The sequence below is a fragment of the Choristoneura fumiferana genome, chromosome 9, assembly GCF_025370935.1.
Source record: "Choristoneura fumiferana chromosome 9, NRCan_CFum_1, whole genome shotgun sequence".
In the NCBI taxonomy this organism is placed as follows: domain Eukaryota; kingdom Metazoa; phylum Arthropoda; class Insecta; order Lepidoptera; family Tortricidae; genus Choristoneura; species Choristoneura fumiferana.
The window spans coordinates 5,487,501-5,512,538 of NC_133480.1; the positions used below are offsets into that span (position 1 = coordinate 5,487,501).

General features: G+C 37.6%; 1 protein-coding gene across 2 annotated transcripts; it reads left to right on the top strand.

The window, feature by feature from the left end:
• The first annotated feature begins 5,407 nt into the window (after window positions 1-5,407).
• LOC141431030 (alpha-tocopherol transfer protein-like) lies at window positions 5,408-23,384 on the top strand. 2 transcript variants are annotated; one of them, XM_074091994.1, is made up of 8 exons: window positions 5,408-5,586; window positions 16,224-16,379; window positions 16,690-16,849; window positions 18,762-18,820; window positions 19,140-19,336; window positions 20,028-20,138; window positions 20,705-20,807; window positions 22,576-23,384. In XM_074091994.1, the coding sequence occupies exons 2-8, from the start codon at window positions 16,241-16,243 to the stop codon at window positions 22,725-22,727; spliced, it is 921 nt and encodes a 306-aa protein (XP_073948095.1). In that variant the 5' UTR covers window positions 5,408-5,586; window positions 16,224-16,240; the 3' UTR covers window positions 22,728-23,384. The 2 variants fall into 2 exon arrangements, with proteins under 2 accessions (XP_073948095.1, XP_073948094.1); XM_074091993.1 differs by lacking the exon at window positions 5,408-5,586 and adding an exon at window positions 15,723-15,781.
• The last annotated feature ends 1,654 nt before the right edge of the window (window positions 23,385-25,038 follow it).

Genomic DNA, 25,038 nt, shown 5'->3' on the forward strand with positions numbered 1-25,038 from the left:
TACTGTCGGCAAAAAAATGCATTAAAAATTATTTATATAACAAAAAAAATTTGTCAATGAAATTACTGTACCTATTTTTTACATTTACATTTATTTTTAACCTTCACATTGATTATCATCAACTTTTTCGTTCGATCGTCCTGAAATTTCCTTAATATCCTAGCTCTGGTGACTATGCAATAATAAGTACTCGCACCGTCAATGAAAAAGGGTGTATAAAATACAGGGAAATTAAATTCATAGTTTACGTTGCCTATGTGATTACCATTAGGTACATTGGACCTTGGACATGCAGATACTTATTGATGTTTCTAGGGTAGTAGGTACCTTACCCTACCCTAAGCTGGGGTAACTTTGGCCCGTATAAAAACTACTTAAAAAAGGGTTTCATAAGTCATTCAAACGTGGACGATCAGCTAAAACCAGCCATATAATGTACATACCCAAAGTGCCATAGTTTCAATGAATTATAAAACCTGAAAATTACCCTTTAGGGGCCATAATAGCCCGAACTCAAGGTAACATCCAGCTGATAGCATGACTATTTTACAGTGACAGTATTTTAATATTATGTAAGTTATTAACAAAAATATTTAAATTTAACTTACGAAATTCTTTAACAAGTACTTTTGTAATTTTTTATTACGAAACTAAATGAAAGTACTTGAAACGAGCAACGATCTTTAAATTATAAAGCGCGAAGCGTATATTAACTAATACACTAATTAGTTGTGATTAGGTTGCAATATCTAATTGCGTACTTTAATATTTCATATCAGTATGCTACCGTTACTTTCTGGTTCTTAGGCTGCATTTCCGCTAGAGATGTGCGAGGATGAGTTGCGAGGAATGTTTTTCATTAACCAATAGAAACGGTTCATTTAAAAATCCTCGCACAGCACATGTAGTAGTGAGCTTTACTGAGGAATGTTTTTCATGGAGCAATAGAAACGTCTCATTTAACAATCCTCGCACAGCACATGTAGTAGTGAGATTTACTGAGGAATGTCTGTCATGGACCAATAGAAACGTTTCATTTACCAATCCTCGCACAGCACATGTAGTAGTGAGCTTTCACAAAAACGTATTCCTCGCAACACATCTTCGAACGTCTTTGGTGGGAACGCAGCCTTAATTTCTAATAGTCATTAAGTATACAGTTTCAGCGTTTCACGAAAAGCATTTGGCTACAATCATTAACTGTAATTAAGATACAAGACACTCTTAACACACCTGATTTCTGGATCAGAATCAGCCCTAACTAAATTATTAACGATACTTGAATATTATTAAAACCATGACAAATTTAACTAGAGAAAAATTACACCTCCCATACAAAAAACTACTCCGATACATTTGGACGGGGACAAAAATAAGAAAACAAGAAGAATTTTGACCCACTTTTGGGAATTCCTTTGGGAATTTACCTATTAAAATCCTAGAATTTTACCTGTAGTCAAATTTATTAGTTGTTAAAACAAGCAATACAGATACCGGCAAACTTCTTGAGCATTAAACAAGGGAGTGGGGGAAAGTTTGCGCACCGTACACATAAGATTGTTCAAGATGTTTGCCGGTATCTGTACCCCGCGTAAATACTGGTAGTAAATGGTAGTAAACTGTGGCAGCGTGGTAACCGAAGGTCGCAGGGCTAGACCGCACGCCGCTTGCCTCACTGATGACGCATGCCTCACGCTTCTTGGCAACATGAGGCTGTTCCAGTCAGCTACTGTACTGCTTGATGCTAGCTTTTTTTTTATTATCATGGGACACTTGACACCAATTGACCTAGTCCCAAACTAAGCAAAGCTTGTTCCATGGATACTAGGCAACGGATAAACATACTTATATAGATAAATACATACTTAAATACATATTAAACATCCAAGGCCCGAGAACAAACATTATTGTTATTCACACAAATATCTGCTCCGGCTGGGAATCGAGCCCGGGACCTCAAACTTCGTAGTCAGGTTCTCTAACCACTTGGCCATCCGGTCGTCAATTAAAATCATACCTATTTTGATTTTCCGAGTTTATTTCAAACCGTCTTCTTTGGCTGCTAGATTACAAATCCTCTAGACTCCCTTGCATCCACTATTCTTTTTTAAACATTTAAATATTGAAAATAGAACTGAGTTTATATAGGTTAGTCTTAATTTTCATTCAATTTTTATGGAATAAACGAAAAAAAACTACAAAAATGCAACGTTGGCAGCTTAGCAGGTATAAACGCTATTAATGTATCCAAGACTTTCTTTTAGCTTATAAAAAATCCCCGACGTAGATATCTCGAAGAATATGCATGAAACGACAATGGACGGGCCATATTGCTCGAAGAACAGATACTTTTCGGGGGAGAAAAGTCCACGAGTGACGACCATGAACCGAAAGATGAAGCATTGGAGGCTTTAGGTGGATGGACGACATCGCGTGAGTTGCGGACAACCGATGGATGGAAATGGAGAGTTGTGGTTGATTGTGGTGTTCTAAGTGGGCTTTTATTAAACAGTGGACGTGTTACAGCTGATGATGATGATTAGTGGAAAAAGTTCATTTTCAGTCTACGCCGGGTAGCATTGGAGCGGTGACCAGTCGGTTTGCCGAATCGCCAGTGGGTCCTAAATTGTCTCACAAAATATCAAACAATCTCCTTTTTTAACCGACTTCAAAAAAAGACATACACTTCACACAAATATAAACATAATATTAGTCATTTTATTATAAAAAATTCTAACAATTAGTAACATTACTTTCGTTCAATCCATTTTTAATCGACTTTAAACAAGGAGGAGGTTATCAATTCGGTTGTATTTTTTTTATGTTTGTTAGCTCAGAACTCCGTCATTTATGAACCGATTTAAAAAATAATGTTTTTCGTTCGTTTAGGAATGCATTCAATTAGGTCCCATAAGCACCAAATCAGGATCTGATGATTGGATACTAAGGAAATCCAGGGAACTCTTCAAATATTGTAGGAACGCCTATGGAAATTTCGATATATTTAGGAGTAACTCGTGCATTTGCTCCTGAAAATCATCATTTGGTGATGATGAAGACCAAATTTGACTAATGGAGCGACTACTCAATAACAAGTAGATACTTCACGGGTGGAATTTCAATTACTTTAGGCAGTTGCTAAGCAATTTAAGCTCATTGTAATTCATATGGTGAAATGGAATGGGTGATAAAGCACCAGGACTCCTCAATAAAGAACGTCTCTGCATCGGAAAAAGCAATTTTTCGTAAAAGGTGACGAGCAGTTGACAGTAAACTACTATATCTTAGATCTTTTACACTAAAAAGCATAATAAAAATAACAAAAAATAGAACCGACTACAAAAAACCATGAAAATATTTTTTTACCAGTCTGAAGTCGGTGCCTCAGCACGAGCCAGCAGGAGTGATTGAAGCCCAATATACCTACTCGTATAGTTGTAGGTGAGGTAGACGATTATAGGTCCACTCCTGCTGGCTCGTGCTGAGGCACCGACTTCAGAGTGGAAGATAATTATTTTCGTGGTTTTTTTTTTGTAGTCGGTTCTATTTCTCATCAACTGTCTGAAACTAAAAACGAAACTTAATTGAACTGAATATTTTCTAATCGTATGCAAATTGGCTTAAAAAAGGATAAATAACGAACTCCATGTGGTATAATTTCATCATAAATACGTATTTTTAAGGCAGTTTCTAGTTTTAATAAGCATAACTTCCTATAATAATTAGGTAGAACATGCACAAGTATGCAAAAGTATAATCGATTTGCCATCGGAAATATGTATCCGCACATTTCATGGCTCTTAGCCATAGGTAATCATTATAATTGTGTGTGTGATGTGTGATGAGTAATCGAATACTAATAATGAACTAAGCTGTGATAAAAACAGTTTTTTTTATCAACTTGCTTGTACCCGCGGCTTTGGACGCGTTACCTGTTAATTAGGCCCAGCAATTTGAAAGTATGAAAGAAAATGTGATTTGAAAGAAAGAAAGAAATTAAATTTAAAAGAAAGATGTGAACATCATCATCATCAGCCGGAAGACGTCCACTGCTGAACAAAGTGCATATTATTCCAGCTATGTCGGTGACTTTAGTTCTTCGACGAATTTCCGTATTCCAGATTCTATCGCGCAAAGAAACTCCAATCATAGCTCTCTCCATAGCTTGTTCTGACTCTGAGCGTCTCTAAACGGGCAACAGTCAAGGACCACGTCTCAGCGCCATAAGTCATCACTGGCAACACATACTGGTCGAAGACTCTAGTCTTCAAGCACTGCGGAATATTGGACGAGAAGATATCACGAAGTTTCCCGAACGCTGCCCATCCGAGTTGGATACTTCGGGCTTCGGGATTTCACACGATATCCCACGGGAATTGCCAAAAACTATATCGTGAATTGGGCAGGCCTGTGTCCAACAGTGAACTTCCCACAGCTGATCATGATATGATAATGATGATGATGATGACATCGTGAATTTCATTAGCGATGCATAAAAACCTGCGCCGAATTTCTTGTCTCTAATCCTGGAGGTTAAAATTTTAGGACTTTATCCCGGTCCCGGTTTGTTATGTCACCTTTAATGAAACATTCACGATGTAATTTTTGGGATTTTTTACGGGAATTTTTGGAGCATCCCGGAATTTCGGCCGACGTTTATTATGTACCTACCCCCCTTTCCCCCCTTCCATTTCTTTTTTTTCCTTTTTCCTTTTTCTTTCTACCTAGATAACGGAAGTCTGGAATAACACATAGGCAATTTTTATCCAAGTATTACTATGGAATCAGGATAGTTTAGTGCTACTCTACTGCTAGGTTAAGAATGATAAAATTCTGCACAGGTATAATTACAATACAATACAATGACTCTTTATTGTACACCAGAAATAGTAAGCGATACAGAAAACAGGTACACAGAGAGAAAATTACAAGGAAAGCAAAAGGCGGCCTTATCGCTTAAAGCAGCGTTTCCACCAGAGATGTGCGAGGATGTATTGCGAGGAATACGTTTTTCATTAACCAATAGAAACGCTTCATCCACCCGAGATGTGCTGTGCGAGGATGTGTAAATGAAGCGTTTCTATTGGTTACTGAAAAACACATTCCTCGCAACACGTCCTCGCACATTATTGGTGGAAACACTGCTTAAGAGCGATGCAACGCAACACCATGCTACGTAAATGTAAGTTCTGGAAATTATAATACGAATGTAAGGAAACTCTGAAATCTTAATACAACTGCTAGACAGTCATATTAGCACAAGTAATAAGAGCACTTTTAAATTTCTGATCCCAAATAGGAACACACTAAACCACAAAGCATCAAAAGAGTGTCATCTACCCCCAGCCCTCCCCAAATTCGCTGCAACCGCGCTCACGTCGCGTGACGAAATAATAAAAGCAGCGCACTGGCTGAATCACCGGCATTCGAAACAGCGCGGGCACGCGCCACGATTCGAAAAAAAAAACATTTCAAATTTTATCTTCTTTTTCCCAAGTGACTTTTAAAACGCAAAGACGTTGCGTTCAAGTGCCAGTGTGTTCGTCGTTGAGAATTTGGCGAGTGATTTGATATTTCATTTCAAAGGTGATTATTTTTTATTGCTAGTGCTGTGTGGTGGTGGTTTTTGAGAGTACCGGTACCTAAAATCAGTGGTTTTCCAAGTTTTACCTCTGAAATTTGGAAAAAGTTGACGTTGCGCTTTAAGAAAAACGCAAGGATCTCAAAGTGACCATCATCCTGTAACTGTATATTTTTCTTTAATGTTCCTAAGGCAATAGTTTTTTTATTATTCTTCATTGGTCCCGCCACTTTAATTTACCCAGCAGGTTGCAAATCATCCGAAAGTAGAGCAAAATTATTATTTGTTTTGATATCTTACGCTCTGAGCCAATATTTTGCCCATTTTCAATTCACAAACCCCAAATAAAAAAGTGGGAATATGTCTAACTGTGGGATAAGTACCGATGTGTGCTGACGTGTAAAGTATAAAATGAGTCAGAGGCCGTTAGCCTTAAGAGAAATTGCGTGCATTAGCTGTCGAGATGCATTCTGAGTAAACCGGCATTTCTCCTTCAAAATCTTCGCTTGCAAAAACAACCTTACTGTGTTTGCGCTATGGTATTTTTTGACAGTCCGTTTGGTGGATATGTCTTATTCATATTTGTACTGGGAATGTGAGTTGCTGCAAGATAAAGTGAAATATTAAAGTGTTTAGTTAGTTCTTTGATTCTAATCAGTACTTGTATTAATTACTCGTAGTTTCTTACCTTTTTTCTTGGATTATTCGACGTTTATGCCGCGATTCTGCACAATATCAATTCATACACATGCATTTGATCCCATTCGTATTCTTTATAGTCTTTATTTTTATACAATCCTATTTCTTCCTAGTCGCAATTCTGTACAAATCTGAATTCCACACAACTTTATTTGATTACATTCGTTATTCTTCACTTCATTTGTTCTGTTGGACAGGTCCTACTTTTACACAATCAATCGCGTTTTTTCCTAACTCTTAGCTCGACATACTCGAGTTTTCCATTATACTTGTATTAAACGTCATTTCTAATGACACTTGCATTTGACGTATAATTGTCATTTGATTGATGTATGATACTCAATGACATTGAAATTAGAGAAAAATTAGGTATCCTTATTTAGTGTCTTTTTTTAAATTTTACATTTCCTGTTGTTCTATGGAAGTCGTCAAATCATCTGGTCGAATTACTAAAGGCAAGTTAAACATTCCAAATCACGAATTATGTACCTATTTTTCTAACTAGTATTTTAAGTACAAGTGCAATCAGGCAACTTAAGTTTAGTGAAAATGAAGGTAATAATGTTGAAAAAATCTATCCCCGACCAAATAATTTGCGCTACATTTTTCCCATCTCTACTTCCTAACTTCTCGCTGGCAACTTTCCCGATTTCATATTTGGAACCCGATACCAAAAAGAACGCGTCGTTATAAAGTGTTGCCATAACAACCAAACAAGTGAAGCGTGGTCTATTGAAATCGGGACGTGACTTCCGATAGGTACTGCTTGCTACATACTAATCACATGTTCGTATAGAAAACTGTCATTGTTGCACATGAAACGTCAAATTTAAGAAACAAATGACTAAATATATTGACCCGGATAACTCACGTCTGAAATCATGTTTAGCCTGACATGTTTCGGGCTAATCCGTAGCCCTTCCTCTTCGGAGCAACGCGACTCGGCAGCTACTGCAACACGCGCGTCAGTTATCCGATAGTTTCATGTTCAAAACAAATTAATGTTGACAGTTCTTGGGTGTGTTTTTGTCGGCTAGGTTGAATCCAGACAAGAGTACTTTTTCGAGTTGTGAGACGCGTATCGGTCACGTAAGTTTGGTTTCATACAAAAGCCATATTTCTTTTTACAACTCATTTTGAAACTCAAAGTAACTGAGTATCATTTGATGCGCGTTAAAAATGGTCTGTGTCTTAATAGACACAGAGAATATTCCCGGAGAAGCTTCCTTTAAGTGTTAAAAGTTATTGAAATTTTTATTACCATAAAGCCTTAGGTTAGGTAAGAAAGAAGTTAAACACTTAGGGCCTTTTATGGTCTAGGGTTATAAAGTTTCATCCTTAACCCTAGATTAGAAGTGACAGTTCCATTGTTACAGCCCACTTTAAGTTATCTTGCACGGACCAGATTTTATAACTCCAAGTTAAATATTTAATTATTTATTTTATTTTATTTAAACCTACGGTTGAGTAGTATCATTACTTATGCAGCTGTCACCCCTAAACCAAGGTTAATATTTTTTTAAACCCTAGACTGTGTAACTGGCCATTAGTAGACAATTTTTTTTATTCTTTATTTTTTTTAGTCACTAAATTAATGAGGGTAATAGGCATGGTGGCTTTATGGCTTAATCTTTGTTCTTTCAAGTAGAGAATCGTGGGTTCAAATGCAAGTTCGCCCGCCACTGAATTTTTTGAAATTCATATGAGATTAAATTTGATATTTACCACGAACATAAAGGTATATCGTGAGGAAAGCTGCACAAACCTGCGAAGCAATTCAATGATGTGTGTGAAGTTCCCAATCCGCACTCGGCTCGCATGGGAACTATACGTCCCACCCCCAAACCCACTCATTCTGAAAGGAGGCCTATGGGCCAGCAGTTGGACGTATATAGGCCAAGGATGATGATGATGATGATGATGAATAAGGGTAGCTTTCACAGTGTCAAAAAATGTAAATATGACGAAAAGAAGCGATCACGTTAACTTCGCTTTTTCCACACCGTTACAAGAGCTAAATAAGTGCTCTATAAACATTCCATTCGAAAGTCAAAAGAAACGCGGATGCCAAAAAAAACTTTACAAAAACTACCACTATGTACAAGAAAAAACTACCATTACAAATAAAAACTAGCATTAAGTACTTGAAATGTATCAAACGGTATTCTTCAACACGAACAAAACTGAATGTCCGTCCGTTAACCCCTTTAGACGGCAAAAAATGGAATGATGGTTATTAAGAACCAGCATTGTAGCCAAGCATCTATTATTACAGAGAAGTGGGTCCAATTATATAGAAAGTTCCAAGATGGGAGGAAATTATCTATGGAATTCAACCTATTTTTTAACAAGGCGTTATGTCTAACACGTTTTGATAGTTAAGTGTTCAATATAACTGTTCAGAGACTCGAGCCCGAGAGTGTGGACGGACCTCTCATGGGTGTAGCGAGGACGTTCATAAGTACGAGTAAGAGGGGTCAAGTTAGATTCTAGGATTGATATCATATCAATAATGAATATTTCTCAAAAAGTAGTCCATTTTCAGTTGTCCACTTATTAAAACTATAATATAATATAGATCCTGACGCTAATTCAACACAAAAAACCACAAGTTTTTTTACTTTAAAAGCCAAGCTAATAACCAAGTCTTGACTGTATGTAAGTAGACTCTATTCCTTACTTTTGTGTTTTTTATTTTTATTTGCCTGGATGGAAAACGAGCAAGTGGCTCTCCTGATGGTAAGAGATCACCACCGTTCATAGACACCTGTAACACCAGGGAGATTGCAGATGCGTTGTCAATCTCTCTAGGTTGAGGTATTGGGCAGAGGCCTAAGATGGGATACCTCAAGTGCCAGTAATTTCACCGGCTGTCTTACTCTCCACGCCGAAACACAACAGTGCAAGCACTGCTGCTTCACGGCAGGATTAGCGAGCAAGATGGTGGTAGCAATCCGAGCGGACCTTGCACAAGTTGCAAGTCCACCTGCAAGATGTGTATTGTAAAGGTTGCCTGGAAGAGATCGCTCTGAAGCGATAAGGCCGCCTACTGCTTACTAGTCATCATCATCATTACGTCAGCTGAAAGACGTCCACTGCTGGACATAGGCCTCCCCCAAGGCTCTCCACTCAGATGTTTTTGGGGGGGAAATGCCTTAGTCGCCACGCTTGGCAGGCGGGTAGGCGACCGCAGTTATACCAGATAGTTCGCGGAGGACACTGCTGCTCATCCTCCGATGCCTTAGTCGCCTCTTACGACACCCACGGGAAGAGATGGAGTGGTGTAATTCTCGACCGACACCACACGACAAACTATGTACTGGTGCTCAACATAGAGTTATTGTGTTGTAAACGCTTTGTTTCGAAGGTTCAATCGTCTTAACAACACCATGGCATGGCATAGTAAACACAATCTATTTATGAAAATACAAAGAATTTTTAATCCTAACTTTTATTTAATGCTATCTACTTAATAAGTTGCAGCAGCAATATAATTCAAACTATTTTTTTAATGTTTACTAAGGGAAGCCGTGGTGGCCTAGTGGTTTGACCTGTCGCCTCTCAAGCAGAGGTTCGTGGGTTCAAACCCCGGCCCGCACCTCTGAGTTCTTCGAAATTCAAGAGAGAAATTCCATCCCAGCCTATATACGTCACACCGCTGGGCACAGGCCTCCTCTCAGAACGAGAGGGCTTGGGCTATAGTTCCCACGCGGGCCCAGTGCGGATTGGGAACTTCGCACGCACCATTGAATCGCTTCGCAGGTTTGTGCAGGTTTCCTCACGATGTTTTCCTTCAACGCAAAGCTCGTGGTAAATTTCAAATGTAATTCCGCACATGAATTTCGAAAAACTCAGAGGTGCGAGCCGGGGTTCGAACCCACGACCCTCTGCTTGAGAGGCGATAAGTCAAACCACTAGGCCACCACGGTTTGCACGGCTCGGTAATAATAATAATAATAACAAAAAATAATAGTATGGTTCGTGGTATATTGGCGTCCATCCGTCGTCCTGACAATCAGGACGGCGGGTATACCCTCCACATTGTCCTTACTTCATGTACGGATCGGTACCATTAATTTTGAACTAGGTATTAGATATATAGTACATTTTAAGTACCTATTTTTTTTTACTATAGTTGTGTTTTATATTTTGACTAGCCGTTACCCGCGACTCCGTCCGCGCAAAATTAGTTTATCGCTATCCCGCGGGAACTATGCAATTTTTCGGGATAAAAACTATATGTCCTTCTCCGGGATTCAAACTATCTGTATATACTGAATTTAATCTAAATTGGTTCAGACGTGATGCAGTAACAAATAAACAAACCAAAAAACAAACAAAAATAGTTACAAACTTTTGCATTTATAATATTATTAGGATTGTTGATTGACTATCGATCAGCAACACTAAATATCTAATTTTACAGAACAAACTTTCCAATAAAACCAACATGCATCACGCTATTTCGACTATATTTGCTAAAAACTGATCAACCGTTAATAGAAAGTTCACCCGCAAAAAGTGGACTTACATAAAAATATTGCGTGCCAACTATATATGCGTGATTCGCATTTGAACCAAATATGAGAATGATCACGCCAAATCATTATGCTATTTTACATATTTTAGGCATCAATTTTTTTCAATTTAAATGGTTCGTGAAGGGACGCTATTAATTTTTATTCATCACGACGATGACTACTAAACGGAAATATGAACAAGTGATAGCACCCGCCTATAACCATGGGGTTTTAATTAAAAGCCTCGATTCGACTTGCATAACTTAGCTTATTTTGTTCTGCAACTTTTTAAAACATGGCCAGTGCTAATTTTTTTTTTTACACACACATCAAACAAACATCACGCCCGCACCGTATTCCCAGCTTCGGACCCACTTTTAGCAATTTTTAGGTTTTAAGTTTGACGAAACGGTACAATTAGTAAGAGGTTGCTAGCCTGTCGCCTACGGTATACCTTAACCTATATCCTCAGTCGCCTCTTACGACATCCAGGTGTAATTCTAACCTGATACCACATGGGTTATTTTTTTAAGCAGATTAAATGTACTTCTCAATGTTTGCAATGCAATACTAAATTGGCAGCACATTGAGAAATATCTTTGAGAGTTGTAAAATGCCAAATTATTTTAAGGACCCCTTACCAAGGAAATTGTTGCCCTCGCACCATGAGACAGCGATACCACCGCCATGTCCGTTACACCGATTTAACGAAACTTTGACAGTTACTTAATTAATTATCTAAATTCAAGTTAATTGATAATTTTAAAAACATGAAGTAGATCAATGCGAGTAAATTTGGACCTTGCAATAAAAGCCCCATGGTCCAGAGTATGAGACCTGTGTTTCCGACTTTGCAGCCACATAAAATGTATAAATAAGTACAAACCATCATTGGCAGTTTATTTATTTTCAACGCCTAGTGTAACCCTTTATTATAACGCCTTTTCACGTTCGTCACGGTCCGGGGCATGCTTTCCATCTGTTTCTTATTTTTAATTGCCATTTAACATAAATTTACGTTTGAGTGTATTATGTGGAGCGTTGCTTTTACGACGGAATGTTGTCGAAAAACAATGGTGCAGTATTGGGGTTTGTATTTGCGTGAGAAAGTTTGTAAAACTTGTAGAGTAGCGTTTGGGTCGGTGCAGCCTGAGGTACAACGAAGAACGCATTTTACGCAATAGTAATCGCGAAATAAAGATTTCGCAACTGCGTTTTGAAGAGGATTGACAAAGCTTTCATGAATGAACTGCATTTTTGCTTATTTATAAATCTACTGTACGAAACCTTCAGTGCACGAGTCCGACTCGCACTTGATCGGTTATTCTGTGTATATATTGCGAAGTAGCAGCTATTTTCTAAGCATTGTAAATTAAGGCACGTTTGTTTAAACGCCCGCGAAAATGTATGAGCAATTTTGTACATCAGTCAATTGCACTCGAATCAATTGCAACTTAGTAGGAACATGGTGAACCTAACAAAAGCCCTGAAAACAGAGCCCTGTCTTGAGTCAAAACTGTTGTGGCTGATATCGAAGTCTCTAGAACCTAAGGACATTTTATCCCACTAATATAATAAATGCGGAAGTTTGTAAATCTGTTTGTTTATTTGTTTGTTACTTTATCACGTCTAAACCGCTGAACTGATTTAGATGAAATTCAGTATACACAGTGCTGGATTTATATTTTGTATGAGTGTAGGCTATTTTATTTCCGCCGCCCCATATACCTATCTAAAATAATAATTTTCTGGTCTTCAGAAATTTGCCGCCCCTTGGCCGCGGCCTATACGGCCTATTGAAAAATCCAGGACTGAGTATACAGATAGTTTGAGTCCCGGGGAAGGACATAGGATAGTTTTTATCCCGGAAGATTTCATAGCTGCAGCGGGATAGTGAAAACCGAATTCTACGCGGGCGGAGTCGCGGGTAACAAGTTAGTTATTCAATAAAACTACATAGTAAACACGTCGCGTCGTCAAGATTTCCTGCGATAGGTATCGAACCTAGGACACTGGCTGCAATGCCTCTCTGAACTGCTATTCCTAGTAAATAGGTATCCATGTATACATAACTACAATTTGTAAATTTGTTTTCTCTTTTTTTGTCATGATGTTTGGCTGAATAAACATATTTCTATTCTATTCTATTCTATAACTCTTAATTGCACCTACATAAAACACATTACAAAAACAAAAACAAATACCCTAGTGTTTGAAAGAGGTAAAAGTCCCTGGTAAGGCTCTAGGGTTGCCTCAAACTATTGAAATTACTTTTTACAAGCTTTAAATTATCTTTCCCTGTTTGTTATTTTATTGTTTTTGGTTCAAATCTTGCAAGTTCATTTTGGCCCACTTCCAGTGGTCGGATTGACTTGAAATTTGATATAGGTACATTATGTAAGTTAGAAGAGAAAGCAAGTACAATCAGCAAAAAGGCTTGTATTCAAAATGAAATTTATAAACAAATTTTTCGTTCCTAATCCAAAAAAATGCAATTTTTAAAACTGATTTTTCTCGTAGCGATAAGTATCTCATCCAAAAAATGTCCGCTACTCAAAATAAATAAACCGACTGGAGCCTTCTTGTGCATCCAACCTAGCGACCAGTGAAAGTTACTCAATTAAATTTTTTACACAAAAACTGTTACGGTACGTAAACTTTGCGAACGTAAAAAAACTCTTATTAAGTATCCAAAGGCGAAACCTCTCACGTATAAATTACTTTGTATCGATAAAGTTAAAATTGAGTTTTAAATTGTTAACAGTAATATAAAATATGATTTGAGCAGAAAGCACTGTTTTACCCAATTCCAGTACTCTGATTGACTTCACATTTGGTATGTGCGTCTATCTGATTCCTATTTTAACGCTTATACTGCTGAATCATTTTTTTAAAGTTAAATTTGATTTGGAGTTAGTTTGAGACCTTGGAAAGGACATAGATAGTTTGCAAAGTTCCGTGGGATGGCTATAAACCAATTTTAAGCAGACGAAGTCGCGGAGAAATGCTAGTCTAATATTTTTGACAATTTTGAGTTACAATCTTGATTTTACAAGAAAAAAAATATCTTTTGTAGCTCTTATCCCTGTAACTCAACTCCTTTGCGTTTAAAAGTTAGGGCATGGCAAAACATTGTACCTAAGTAAGGGTGCACGGGGTGAATAAAATACCAACTTTAGTTACGCTATAGTCCTTTCAAACTACTTTTGTCGCAAATAGTCGCAATGGAATGAAAAAAATTGAAATTCTATTTACATTTCTTTTCCTCGACATAACTCCTTATTATAGGTACTAACAGTGAATACTTATAAAGACAATTTTATGTCTGAATTACAACACAATTTTTCAAACGTAATGTTCTAATGTTGTAGAATATCATCGTAAGTCACTAAAAAGGGTAAAAGAAATGTATTTGTGACAAAACAATCATAAAATAGGTGGTAGGACCTTGTGCAAGGCCCGTCCGGATTGCTACCACGATCTTGCTCGCTTTCGGCGTGGAGAGTAAGACAGTCGGTGAAATTACTGGCACATGAGGTATCCCATCCCTCCCAGCCTCTAGGTTGGCAACGCATCTGCAATTCCTCTGGTGTTGCAACTGTCTATGGGCGGTGGTGATCTCTTACCATCAGGAGGCCCACTTACTCGTTTGCCATCCAGTCGAATTAAAAAAAATCTTTAGTTTTAGCTTTGGTGATTATACTTAATGTACGAGGCGGTTTTGTGCCAATTTTTATAAAAAAAATATAAATTTTGGATATGCCGCCCTGTCAAGTTAGCAAAAATGAGTTACGATGATATTCCTTGCATGTGTCGATATATAATACTAGCTGTTGCCCACGACTCCGTCCGTGAAGTATTCCTTTATCGAACGCCACTAGAGCTGTACAATTTTCCGGGTTAAGAGACCCACTCTCAAACCGCTTTCAAATAAAAAACCATAAGGTAAACGTCCGAGTGCTCGACACGCGAATGCCCAATAGTCGACACCGTGCTGTCATCTCTATTCATCATTATCATCCCAGCCTATATACGTCCCACTGCTGGGCACATGCCTCCTCTCAGAACAAGAGGGCTTGGGCCATAGTTCCCACGCGGGCCCAGTGCGGATTGGGAACTTCGCACGCACCATTGAATCGCTTCGCAGGTTTGTGCAGGTTTCCTCACGATGTTTTCCTTCACCGCAAAGCTCGTGGTAAATTTCATATGTAATTCCGCGCATGAATTTCGAAAAACTCAGAGGTGCGAGCCGGGGTTCGAACCCTCGACCCTCTGCTTGAGAGGCGATAGGCCACCACGGCTTCCATCATCGTCATCTCTATTGCTAATGACATAAGATTGAAGATGCCAGCTATTGGGACAGCGACGAGCAGTCTTACGTTATTTTTAAATTACACTAAACTCTACAATTTTCTGCATAAGTATAAGTCATCAGCCGTGAAGCCACTATAGTCTAAGAGCTGAGCGTTATTTTCTGAAACTGTTTCGAGAAACAGTATCTTCTAAAGTAACGGATTAACAGTTGTGTGCCGAAACGAAAAACACTATCGATACCACAGACTATCACATACATGCGTTGACTTGAGTAAATTTGCTTACAAGAACAAATATCTTATAATATAGACTGTTTCTTGAACCAAACTATTTCTTGAAGCAAACTGTTCAAATATCCTAAATAGCTACATTTGATAACGAAATTTTCGTTTCCTTTGAAACGAAACCAAGCCGTAGCAAAGAAATTGTTTTTTAAGTAACTGTTTTTCGAAACGGTTACTTGTGAAAAAGAAACTGTTACGTTACGTTACACATAAAACGCGTAACGACTCAGCTCTACTATAGTCATTACCGTGTCGACATGCTGCAAGGTTAGAAATCACCGTTTCGTCATCGCAAGCGCATAAATTGCACGCATGTAGGATATTAAGAAAGAAGTAAAAATTATGTGTAGCAATGTTGGTCCAATTGAACACAAACATAATCAGTATGTATGCTGTGTTATACAGCGTGGTAATGACTCATGACTACAGTTATTTTTCACCATACATTTCTTTATTCAAATTGTTATGAACTTACTTTTCCTAGCTCCTCCTCATAAAAAAATGAAAATTAAATGAAAAATAATAATGAAAAAGTACAAGAAATGCTCACAAGCCCTTGTGTTACAGGATCCAGATATATCTATGATAATATTATCAAACGCTCCTCTCATACACTCAAAGATTGACTGGTAGAAATCCCTTAAAGGGTAAAGTTCGCCTATGTGCGTGTATCTCAGCGTGTATTTGTTTCTTTATTCAAAAATAAAGAGTTTACTTATGCACATACATATATATTTAAAACAAAAACATGTTAGACTTTGTTGAGTAAACATACCTACTTAAACAATGTCATCATAATGCTAATCCTAAATATTATCGTTTCAGGTCCAGAAAAAGCCAACATGACCCTAGAACAGCCAGCTGGTGAGATGTGGCAGAAGATCCGCGAGGAGTTGAACGAGAATGCGGAGACCAAGGATGCTGATCTGGCGCATATTAAGGAGTGGCTGAAGAAGGAGCCGCATCTACCTGATGAGTTTGGTGAGGGTTGAGGGGTTCTTGCTTAGTTTTTAAAGGCCTAATATTTTTCTAGAATATTTGTTGTTTTTACCATATTTTATTGTCTTTACATAAAACAAATAACGACGATACACACACATAGTAAAATAAATCAAAACTTAGTGAAAATTTTGATCATAGGTACTTATATCATTTCAACACTTTGACGAAACACCTTCAAGGACTGTACGACTGTGGTCATTATAACAACAGAAGTACTATTGCTAGGCACTTTCGTTAGTAGTAGTGTTTTCAAATTAGTAAACTACAATCAACAAACTTTCTGTCGCAGATGACCAGCGTATCATGACCTTCCTCCGCGGCTGCAAGTTCTCCCTGGAGAAGACCAAGCGCAAGCTGGACATGTACTTCACGATGCGTGCCGCCGTTCCTGAGTTCTTCACCGACCGTGACATCTCCCGCCCTGAACTCCAGGAAATCCTGAATATCGTGTATGTAAAGTACATCTAAGCTAGGATTAAAGCCGCAGTCCATCGGTTTGACCTGTAGCTTCTCTAGCAGTGGATCTTGGGTTCAAATCCAAGCTCGCGCCTCCGAAAACTTCGGTATTCATTTGAAATTTATCATGAGCTTTTCGTGAAAACATCTTAAGCCCTCTTGTTCTGAGAAGAGGCCTGTACGCAACAGTGAGACATACTTAGACTGGATTTGATGACGGTGAATATTATGATGGTGATGGTTATGATACTGGTGATGATAAAGTACCTGATATGGAAATAATGAAAAAGTTGCCAAAAACTGCTTGTCGTACTTGATTTTGCATTAGCAGAAGATCCCAAAAGTTTTCATCACTTAAGCTCTGAAAGTAGGTTGCAGTTAACTTGAAATCCGTGTTGTAAATTCTTTTTAGATCTTTAGGGATGTAAGTAAATTTAAAATCGAATGGTGCTCCTTTGTATTCAAGAACTGGTAAACAGGAGATTGTAATGCGTATTTTTTACCTCCAAACCTCCATGCTGGCATAATGCTACTGGCCAGTGCTAACTGAATGTGCCAAACCAAAGAGCGCGAGGCATTAAAAAAAACACAAAAGACGGTTTGGCGCGATAAATTTTCTTCCGCTCTGTTACAAATTGCGTATTACATTTTGTAGAACTTTAGTTATTATTTTTTTCCAAATTCAAATTGCGTATACATTTATAACGGTTTTTCTTTATTTCCTCGCATAAATATCTTGGGTGTAATTGATCATTTGCAACCCTTGTTTATAATCTACTATTACAATGTTACACTAACACACTGACTGATGCAATTTACAGACGTTTGTAATGAGTCACAAAATTGTTCTATTTTTTGTATGAATTTCATCGCTGATAGTAGTAATACATTAGATATAAATATCTTTCATAAAATTAAACAAAAAATTGTAATTTATTGAATCAGGCGTTACTTTGCGGAGGTCCATATCAATGAACTAAAATAATTTCCTTGCTCACCCGCGACCTTACGATAGCTAAGCTTATGCAAAAAATTGTACTCCTTTTTCAACATCGTTTAAATTTTGCTCAAAAAATCAGTTTTTGTTTCGGGAAAAATCTCAAATAATAGCCCTGTACCTAACTGACTTGTTCACGTTGATAAATACAATTATACTAACGATATCAATTAAGCAATATACCTAATGATACCACCTACAATGTTATACAGCAATTTTAATCATGTTTTTGATACAGCGAGCAACTCAGATAAGTATAATTTGAACCATAAAATGATGATCATTAAACAATGGTTGACTGTTTCTACGGAAAGGGGAATCATGGTGTATTTAAAATTAACTATCCTCTTAAATATCATGACAATCTTATCGTTGTCTGTTACTACATATGTCTGTACAACAACAACATAAAATCAGTATCCTTACAAAACTACTGTTGATGTTGATATATTTTATTAGAAATATACCTTTTTATAAATGGGAATAAAATGATCACTTATAGTACCTTTTTATAAAATCGGGTTTTTTGAAGAAGATTGTGTATTTAAATAAGTTTTAAAAGTAAAAAGTAGACCAAATAAAAAAGTATAATAGGTAAATTAAAATAAATTACTTCGCGTGCGATCTAAACTTGAACTCAAGATCCGCTTAACCACTACACTGACGACAGAGCTGTCCAAATTATCGATATCATTACACGTGAAATTACTTAACACTCAAAAAACCATTATAGCTCGAAAATACGCGTCTTCCCGGAGATGAAAACCAACCTTGTTCGCTCTCGAATAAGCTCTCCATATAAAGTTATCTGTTATTTTGTACTCATTAGACAGATTCATTACTTTTAATTGATCTCAAGTGCATTTACTGCTTATTTATTTTATACTGATTATTTGTTTTTGTTTCAGGCAAATGCCACCCCTACCTGGACTTACCCCGAATGGTCGTCGTGTCATTCTAATGAGAGGTAAAATGAGTCTTGTACCTACCCTTAATAATAAAATAACTCACTGCACAATGACACGGCACGACAATAAATAGAACAGAATGTATTTTCCTGAGGTTTTTTTTTCACGGCGTGGATTCCAGTGATTGGCATAAAAAAGGTCCATAATGCCAATTTAATAGGGACTGAAGTCTTATGTTTTTTTTTGCCTAGTAACACAACAAAATTTAAGATTTATTGACCAATCTCCGCAAGAGAGTTACGAGTATATGCACACGTGCGCGCGCAGGGCGCTGTGGTCCAAAACTTTAGAACTGATGATTCTCTTTTGTTTCCCTAGGCTTAGACAAAGATGTCACCACCCCTAATGTAGCGGACGCCTTCAAATTAGCGCTCATGTTGGGCGACGTGCGTCTAAATGAGGAAAAGGAAGGAGTAGCCGGAGACGTGTACATTCTAGATGCATCTGTGGCCACACCAACCCACTTTGCTAAGTTTACGCCAACCCTCGTCAAGAAGTTCCTAGTGTGTGTACAGGTACGTAGAAACAAGATGAAAATATATTGTTCTAAGACATTTAAACCTTTTGTAACCGTTTTGAAGGCTACCAGGCTATTATTACCGCCCGGATTTCTACCACCATCTTGCTCGCTAATCCTGCCGTGAAGCAGCAGTGCTTGCACTGTTGTGTTTCGGCGTGGAGAGTAAGACAGCCGGTGAAATTACTGTCACTTGAGGTATCCCATCTTAGGCCTCTAGGTTGGCAACGCATCTGCAATCCCCCTGGTGTTGCAGGTGTCTATGGGCGGTGGTGATCTCTTACCATCAGGAGACCCACTTGCTCGTTTGCCATCCAGACGAATAAAAAAAAAAACCTCTGTTGCCAAGGCAATCAGGCGCCAATAGCCACAAACTAAAAAGTTTACTCAATAATTTTTGTTTTATATTAAAAATTAATATATACTTGAAAAATAAAAAGTGCTTAGTAAATAAGCATTCGTTTCCACTGTTGCAGCTTAATTTATTTGTAATCGAAATGAAAAGTAGAGTGTATAACTTGTTCATAAAACTCATTTTATAAACTTGTTGTATAATCCATTATTCTTTAAAGAAGCACCAGGTTTTGTATATCTTTTGTGCGCAAAAACGATAGAGCCGAACTTTGGCCTATTATTTTCGTAGCTTTAATTTTAAAATACATTTAATTCAATTGTTTTTCTGTCAACAGGAAGCCTACCCCGTCAAACTGAAGGAAGTGCACGTCATCAACGTGTCACCTCTCGTTGACAAGATAGTCAACTTCGTCAAACCTTTCATCAAGGAAAAAATCAGAGAAAGGGTACGAAATTTCTAGATCATTTTTTGTGTTTTTGTACAAACTGTGAAACTGTCGCACTTAGTCAATCAAAAAGTACTGACAAACTTAAGCATCCACTTGTAACTAGTTGTATTGTAACAGAACATCAATCATCCGCTGTTTTTAAATATGTCGGACTTTAGTAAATGCTCCTCGAAATTTTTATTAGGTATTCATGATGAAGCTCGGAACAATAATTTTACTGTTGTTTCGCTTAAATGCTCAATAATACACTTACTAGAATGCTCGCTAAAATGCTCCTGTTTACTGTGTGAAGTTTTACCTCTATGTAATGTAACATTAGCTAGAATGCTCATTACAAGTGAATAGAATACTCAAGTTAATTAGCACCTAAAAAGTAAATATTATGTGTTTTAAAAACGTAAAGTAACACCTTTGCACTCTTAACAATATTATTTAGAAGTAACGAATAGGTATATACTCCTTTGTTTCTTTCGTACAGGGACTAACGTTTTGCATGTCTACGTGTCGATGAATATGACCTATGACACATGTATAATTAAATACTTTAACAATTCTGTTTCTAGATTTTCCTTCACTCAGACATCAATGATCTCTACAAGTACGTACCTCAGGAAATGATGCCCACAGAATTTGGTGGCAATGCTGGCTCCTTGGATGACCTACATAGTAAGTTGCTGTTCTCATCCTCATGTCCTCAGGGTGACACTATTGTATATCGTTTTTTCTTTATTATCTTTTTGACAAACGGTTCAGTTTATTGATAGAATCTATATTGAATTTTTTTGCCCAAATCGAAAATATTTTCTTTTATACATTTAATAATTATAAGTTATTATTATTATTAAGGGTCAAATCGTAAAAATTACAAGCTTAACGACTGAAGTTGACGTAACACATAAGAGAAACAAAATATACTTTTTTAATCTTTTTTCGTTACACATGTGGGAATTAAAAACGTTTTAGTTAAAAATTAAAAAAAAGGAACATTTAGATGGTTTTCCGGCGCATAATTAATTATCTTAATTCTTGATTATCTTTTAAAATATTCAGGATTAGGATAAATAATGTCTTAGAGAGTTAACTTCAATGGTCCCTTAAATTTACCTGATGTACAGTATTCCTAGTTGTTGCAACAACTGTACCTACTTATAGCAAATTGTCACCTCACCCAACTGTACACAACACGTACTACACTGCACTTGCAAAGTCACGATCTCCGCTCAATAAATCGTTTACTCCAGCGATTACTACCATTATCATAAATTATTTATAATCAATAAAAAATATTTTTGCACTTTTCTGCATCTGCCACTGATATCCCATAATTCTCAAAAATAAGACTCCATTACCTACTTATAGACACTCTCTTGATAACTTTAATATTAAAAATAATTTTCGTTTGTCAGTGCCAATTACTTTGACATTTGACTTCCAAGCATAGAACAAAATATTAGACAGACACTACAAAAAATTAAGAATTAAGCCGTGGTGGCCTAGTGGTTTGACCTATCGCCTCTCAAGCAGAGGGTCGTGGGTTCAAACCACGGCTTGCACCTCTGAGTTTAACGAAATTCATGTGCGGAATTACATTTTAAATTTACCACGAGCTTTGCGGTGAAGGAAAACATCGTGAGGAAACCTGTACGAACCTACGAAGCGATTCAATGGTGCGTGCGAAGTTCCCAATCCGCACTGGGCCCGCGTGGGAACTATGGCCCAAGCCCTCTTGTTCTGAGAGGAGGCCTGTGCCCAGCAGTGGGACGTATATAGGCTGGGATGATGATGATGACTACAAAAAATAAACAGAACAAAACTTGCTACAAAATAAATCTTTATCGAAACTTGGTGTTTTTTACGTAGGAATCACGTGTTTTGAAAGAATAATGTAACGCTTACTTCATTAACACACTGTCACCTTTACCGTTAGATTATTCTTAATATCCATTTTTTACATGATTCAAACATATACTTAAGAATCTAAGCGCAGTTTAAGATGTCCACCAACGAGTTCACGGTTAAAGTCACGGGTTCACGATGAATGCTGGCCGCTTCCAACCGCAGCAACTGGAGGTCTATGGGGGAGACCAGAGGGGCTACTACGAAATTAAAAAATCGAAGTTCGTATCGTATCGTCCCTCTCACCCTCCTTTTAAACAATATAAGCTTGAGTGGGACGACAAGACACGAAGTTCGAGTTTTGCACTTCGTAGTAAAAGGCCTGAGGCCTTTGTCTAACACATTTAGAATCATAATCGTTTTCACCACTTCTTTCTGTCACACGATATAGACGAGGTTAGAATGAGACGGTGAATGCGATCGCGAACGTCAGCACGTTAGACAATACAGCCTCTGTTCATTGTTCAACAGCAGACTTCTTAGGGCTGATAATGATGATGATGTAACAAAATTTTGACAACCCTCAATTTTTTTCCAGAATCCTGGGTGAAAAAAATGGAAGAGTACACCCCCTGGTTCGCCGAGCAGGAAAACATCAAGGCTGACGAGTCCCTCCGACCTGGCAAGCCTACGAACTACGACGAACTCTTCGGAATCGACGGGAGCTTCCGTCAACTCGTCATCGACTGATCAGTAGGAGCACCAGCTGAAGAAAAGAAAACGATCCAACTTAAATACTCTTTACCTTCATGCAGACCGTTTCAGAATAGTTGAAACTAATACCACTTATTATTGTGTGAAAGTTCTTACAAAATGTACCTACCTGGTCTTCTTTAAACTAACAAATTTTCTCTATATTAATTTCATGTTAAACTATTATGAAAAGGACTGTACTATCTCAAAAAATAATTTTTGTTTTAAATAAAAGTATATGTTTGTTAATATCTACTTTAGAAATTACAAAATTAGTAGCATCTTCAAAAACTAATCTTTCTTCAAATATCGCGTAATTAAGTGTCATCTTTTTCTTTCTTCCGAGCAATTTGTGTAGTGTTTTTAAAATGACTGGATCGTTTTCGTTAGTGTTCAGCTTTAGTTTAGAAACTACCCTGCATAATTTTACCTAGTACGTTAGATAAACAATTTGTTTTTATTTCTAGAGCAGGGTTTAGTGGTAGCATCTTTCTACTGTCGCTTGTAAGTTACCATTGTTGTACGGTGCTTGTATTATTGACCAAATATTTTGTGGACCAAAGGTCGAGGTCTTTGCTCAACGATTGCGGTGATATGTTTGATGTTTGCTTTGAATATTTTAAGCATTTGAACCAATAAATATTCTTTTTATTATTTCGTCTTTTATTTCCCTGATGCGTGGATTGGTGCAGTCGCATGGATCCAAATCATCGTCATCATCATCAACCTTTAGCAGTCCACTACTGAAAACAGGCCTCCTCCAATGAGCGCCATTGCGCCCTAACTCGGCTCGGCGCATCCAAATAGGCTCTATGGATCCAAATAGATGGGCAAAATAGCCGCGGACTAAATATGTACCACAATATGGATGGCGACGACGTGGTAGGCCGAGGAGGCACTAGCAGGGTGAGCCGACGTGTTCCTTGAGGACTTATTGCTCCGCACAATCCGAACTACCTGAAGCCACATTGCTTAACTCTAATTCACTCGAAACCACAACCGTATTCAGTAGTTTTTCTGTGAAACGATACAGGATGCGAATATTAAGATACAATAAATGTGTGTGAACCTGAGTGTGCCAGTTCTGAAGCGTTTCAACCGACGTATCTTGTGTTATGAATATCCAAGGATAATAATGTGTATAAACTAGAACCATTACAGTTTTGTGACCAGACGCCACACCATAGGTACATGATATATAGTAGTGATTGGGATTTTTAGTTGACGTAGGTACATACAAATTAATCCAAGGGTGGTCAACCCAGGCCCGCGGGCCGTAAAGTGGCCCACCAAGGCGTTTTAATTTACTGCCAACGTGCTAAATCAGCCAACCTTTCTATTTCTAACTATAATTTTAGTAGGTAATTAAGTACTTCTAGATAGATAGTGGCCTGGCGCCGCTTCAGGCTTAAAAAATTTTGCCCACCTAGGAAATCTATTATCTAAATAAAGCCTTGTATTAGTCGAGTTTCATAACACATGGGAAACGGTGGTTAAAACACTTCGGATCCCCATCCACCAAAGTCCTCTGGTTCTACTACATACTCTATTGTACCTACCTAATCGCCACTGAAGCGAGACTACTGAACATAGGCGGTGAAGATGATGAAACGTATCGCGACCCGTGAAGACAGACAAAATTTCTCAACATTTCGCACGCAACGAAACGCACTGATTACGTACTGTTTACTTTATTTAGCCATTTTTAGGGTTCCTTCAAAATATCCACTTATTTTTAGAAGCTTTTATTTAATTTGCCCAGTTTCTTGTTGCTGTTGGGTCAAATCTTGCAAGTTTATTTTTGACCCACTTCCAGTGGTCGGACTGACTTCAAATTTGGTATACCTCTACAATGTGTAAGTAAGATGGCAATGCTAGTACAGTCAACAAAAAAAAGCTTGTATTTAAAATGAAAATTTTAACTGAAATTTATTTATAGAGGATGTTGGATCACAAAGTAGCATAGATGTTGTCTTTGATTACAAAATTTAATATAGTGAAAGGTAAATTTAAATTGATAACTAGTTGTTTAAATATGGGAAATTTATGAAGAAATTAGTTATTGTATTTGTTTTAAGGCCTCCTAGAGGACCTACGGAGTCTGAAGCAAAGCTTAGCCCTCTGATATTATGAAGGAACCTACACAACCTGACAAGTTAAAAATACAATTCTGACAAATTACATTTGGACTTTCAATAAGTATGGGAGCCGATATGGACGCATGTATTAGACTAAGGGTGAAGCAGGACTAGCGAAATTTTTGAGAGAAAATGAAAAGCATTATAATGGGGTGGAGAGGCCTTTGGAT

Excerpts from the sequence above, each read along its gene's own strand:
- LOC141431030 (XM_074091993.1), top strand. The coding sequence starts at position 15,751 with ATGTTGGTCCAATTGAACACAAACATAATCA. Across the intron at positions 16,850-18,761 it reads CAGGAAATCCTGAATATCGT|GCAAATGCCACCCCTACCTG; the intron begins GTATGTAAAGTA and ends TTTTTGTTTCAG. Across the intron at positions 18,821-19,139 it reads TCGTGTCATTCTAATGAGAG|GCTTAGACAAAGATGTCACC; the intron begins GTAAAATGAGTC and ends TTGTTTCCCTAG.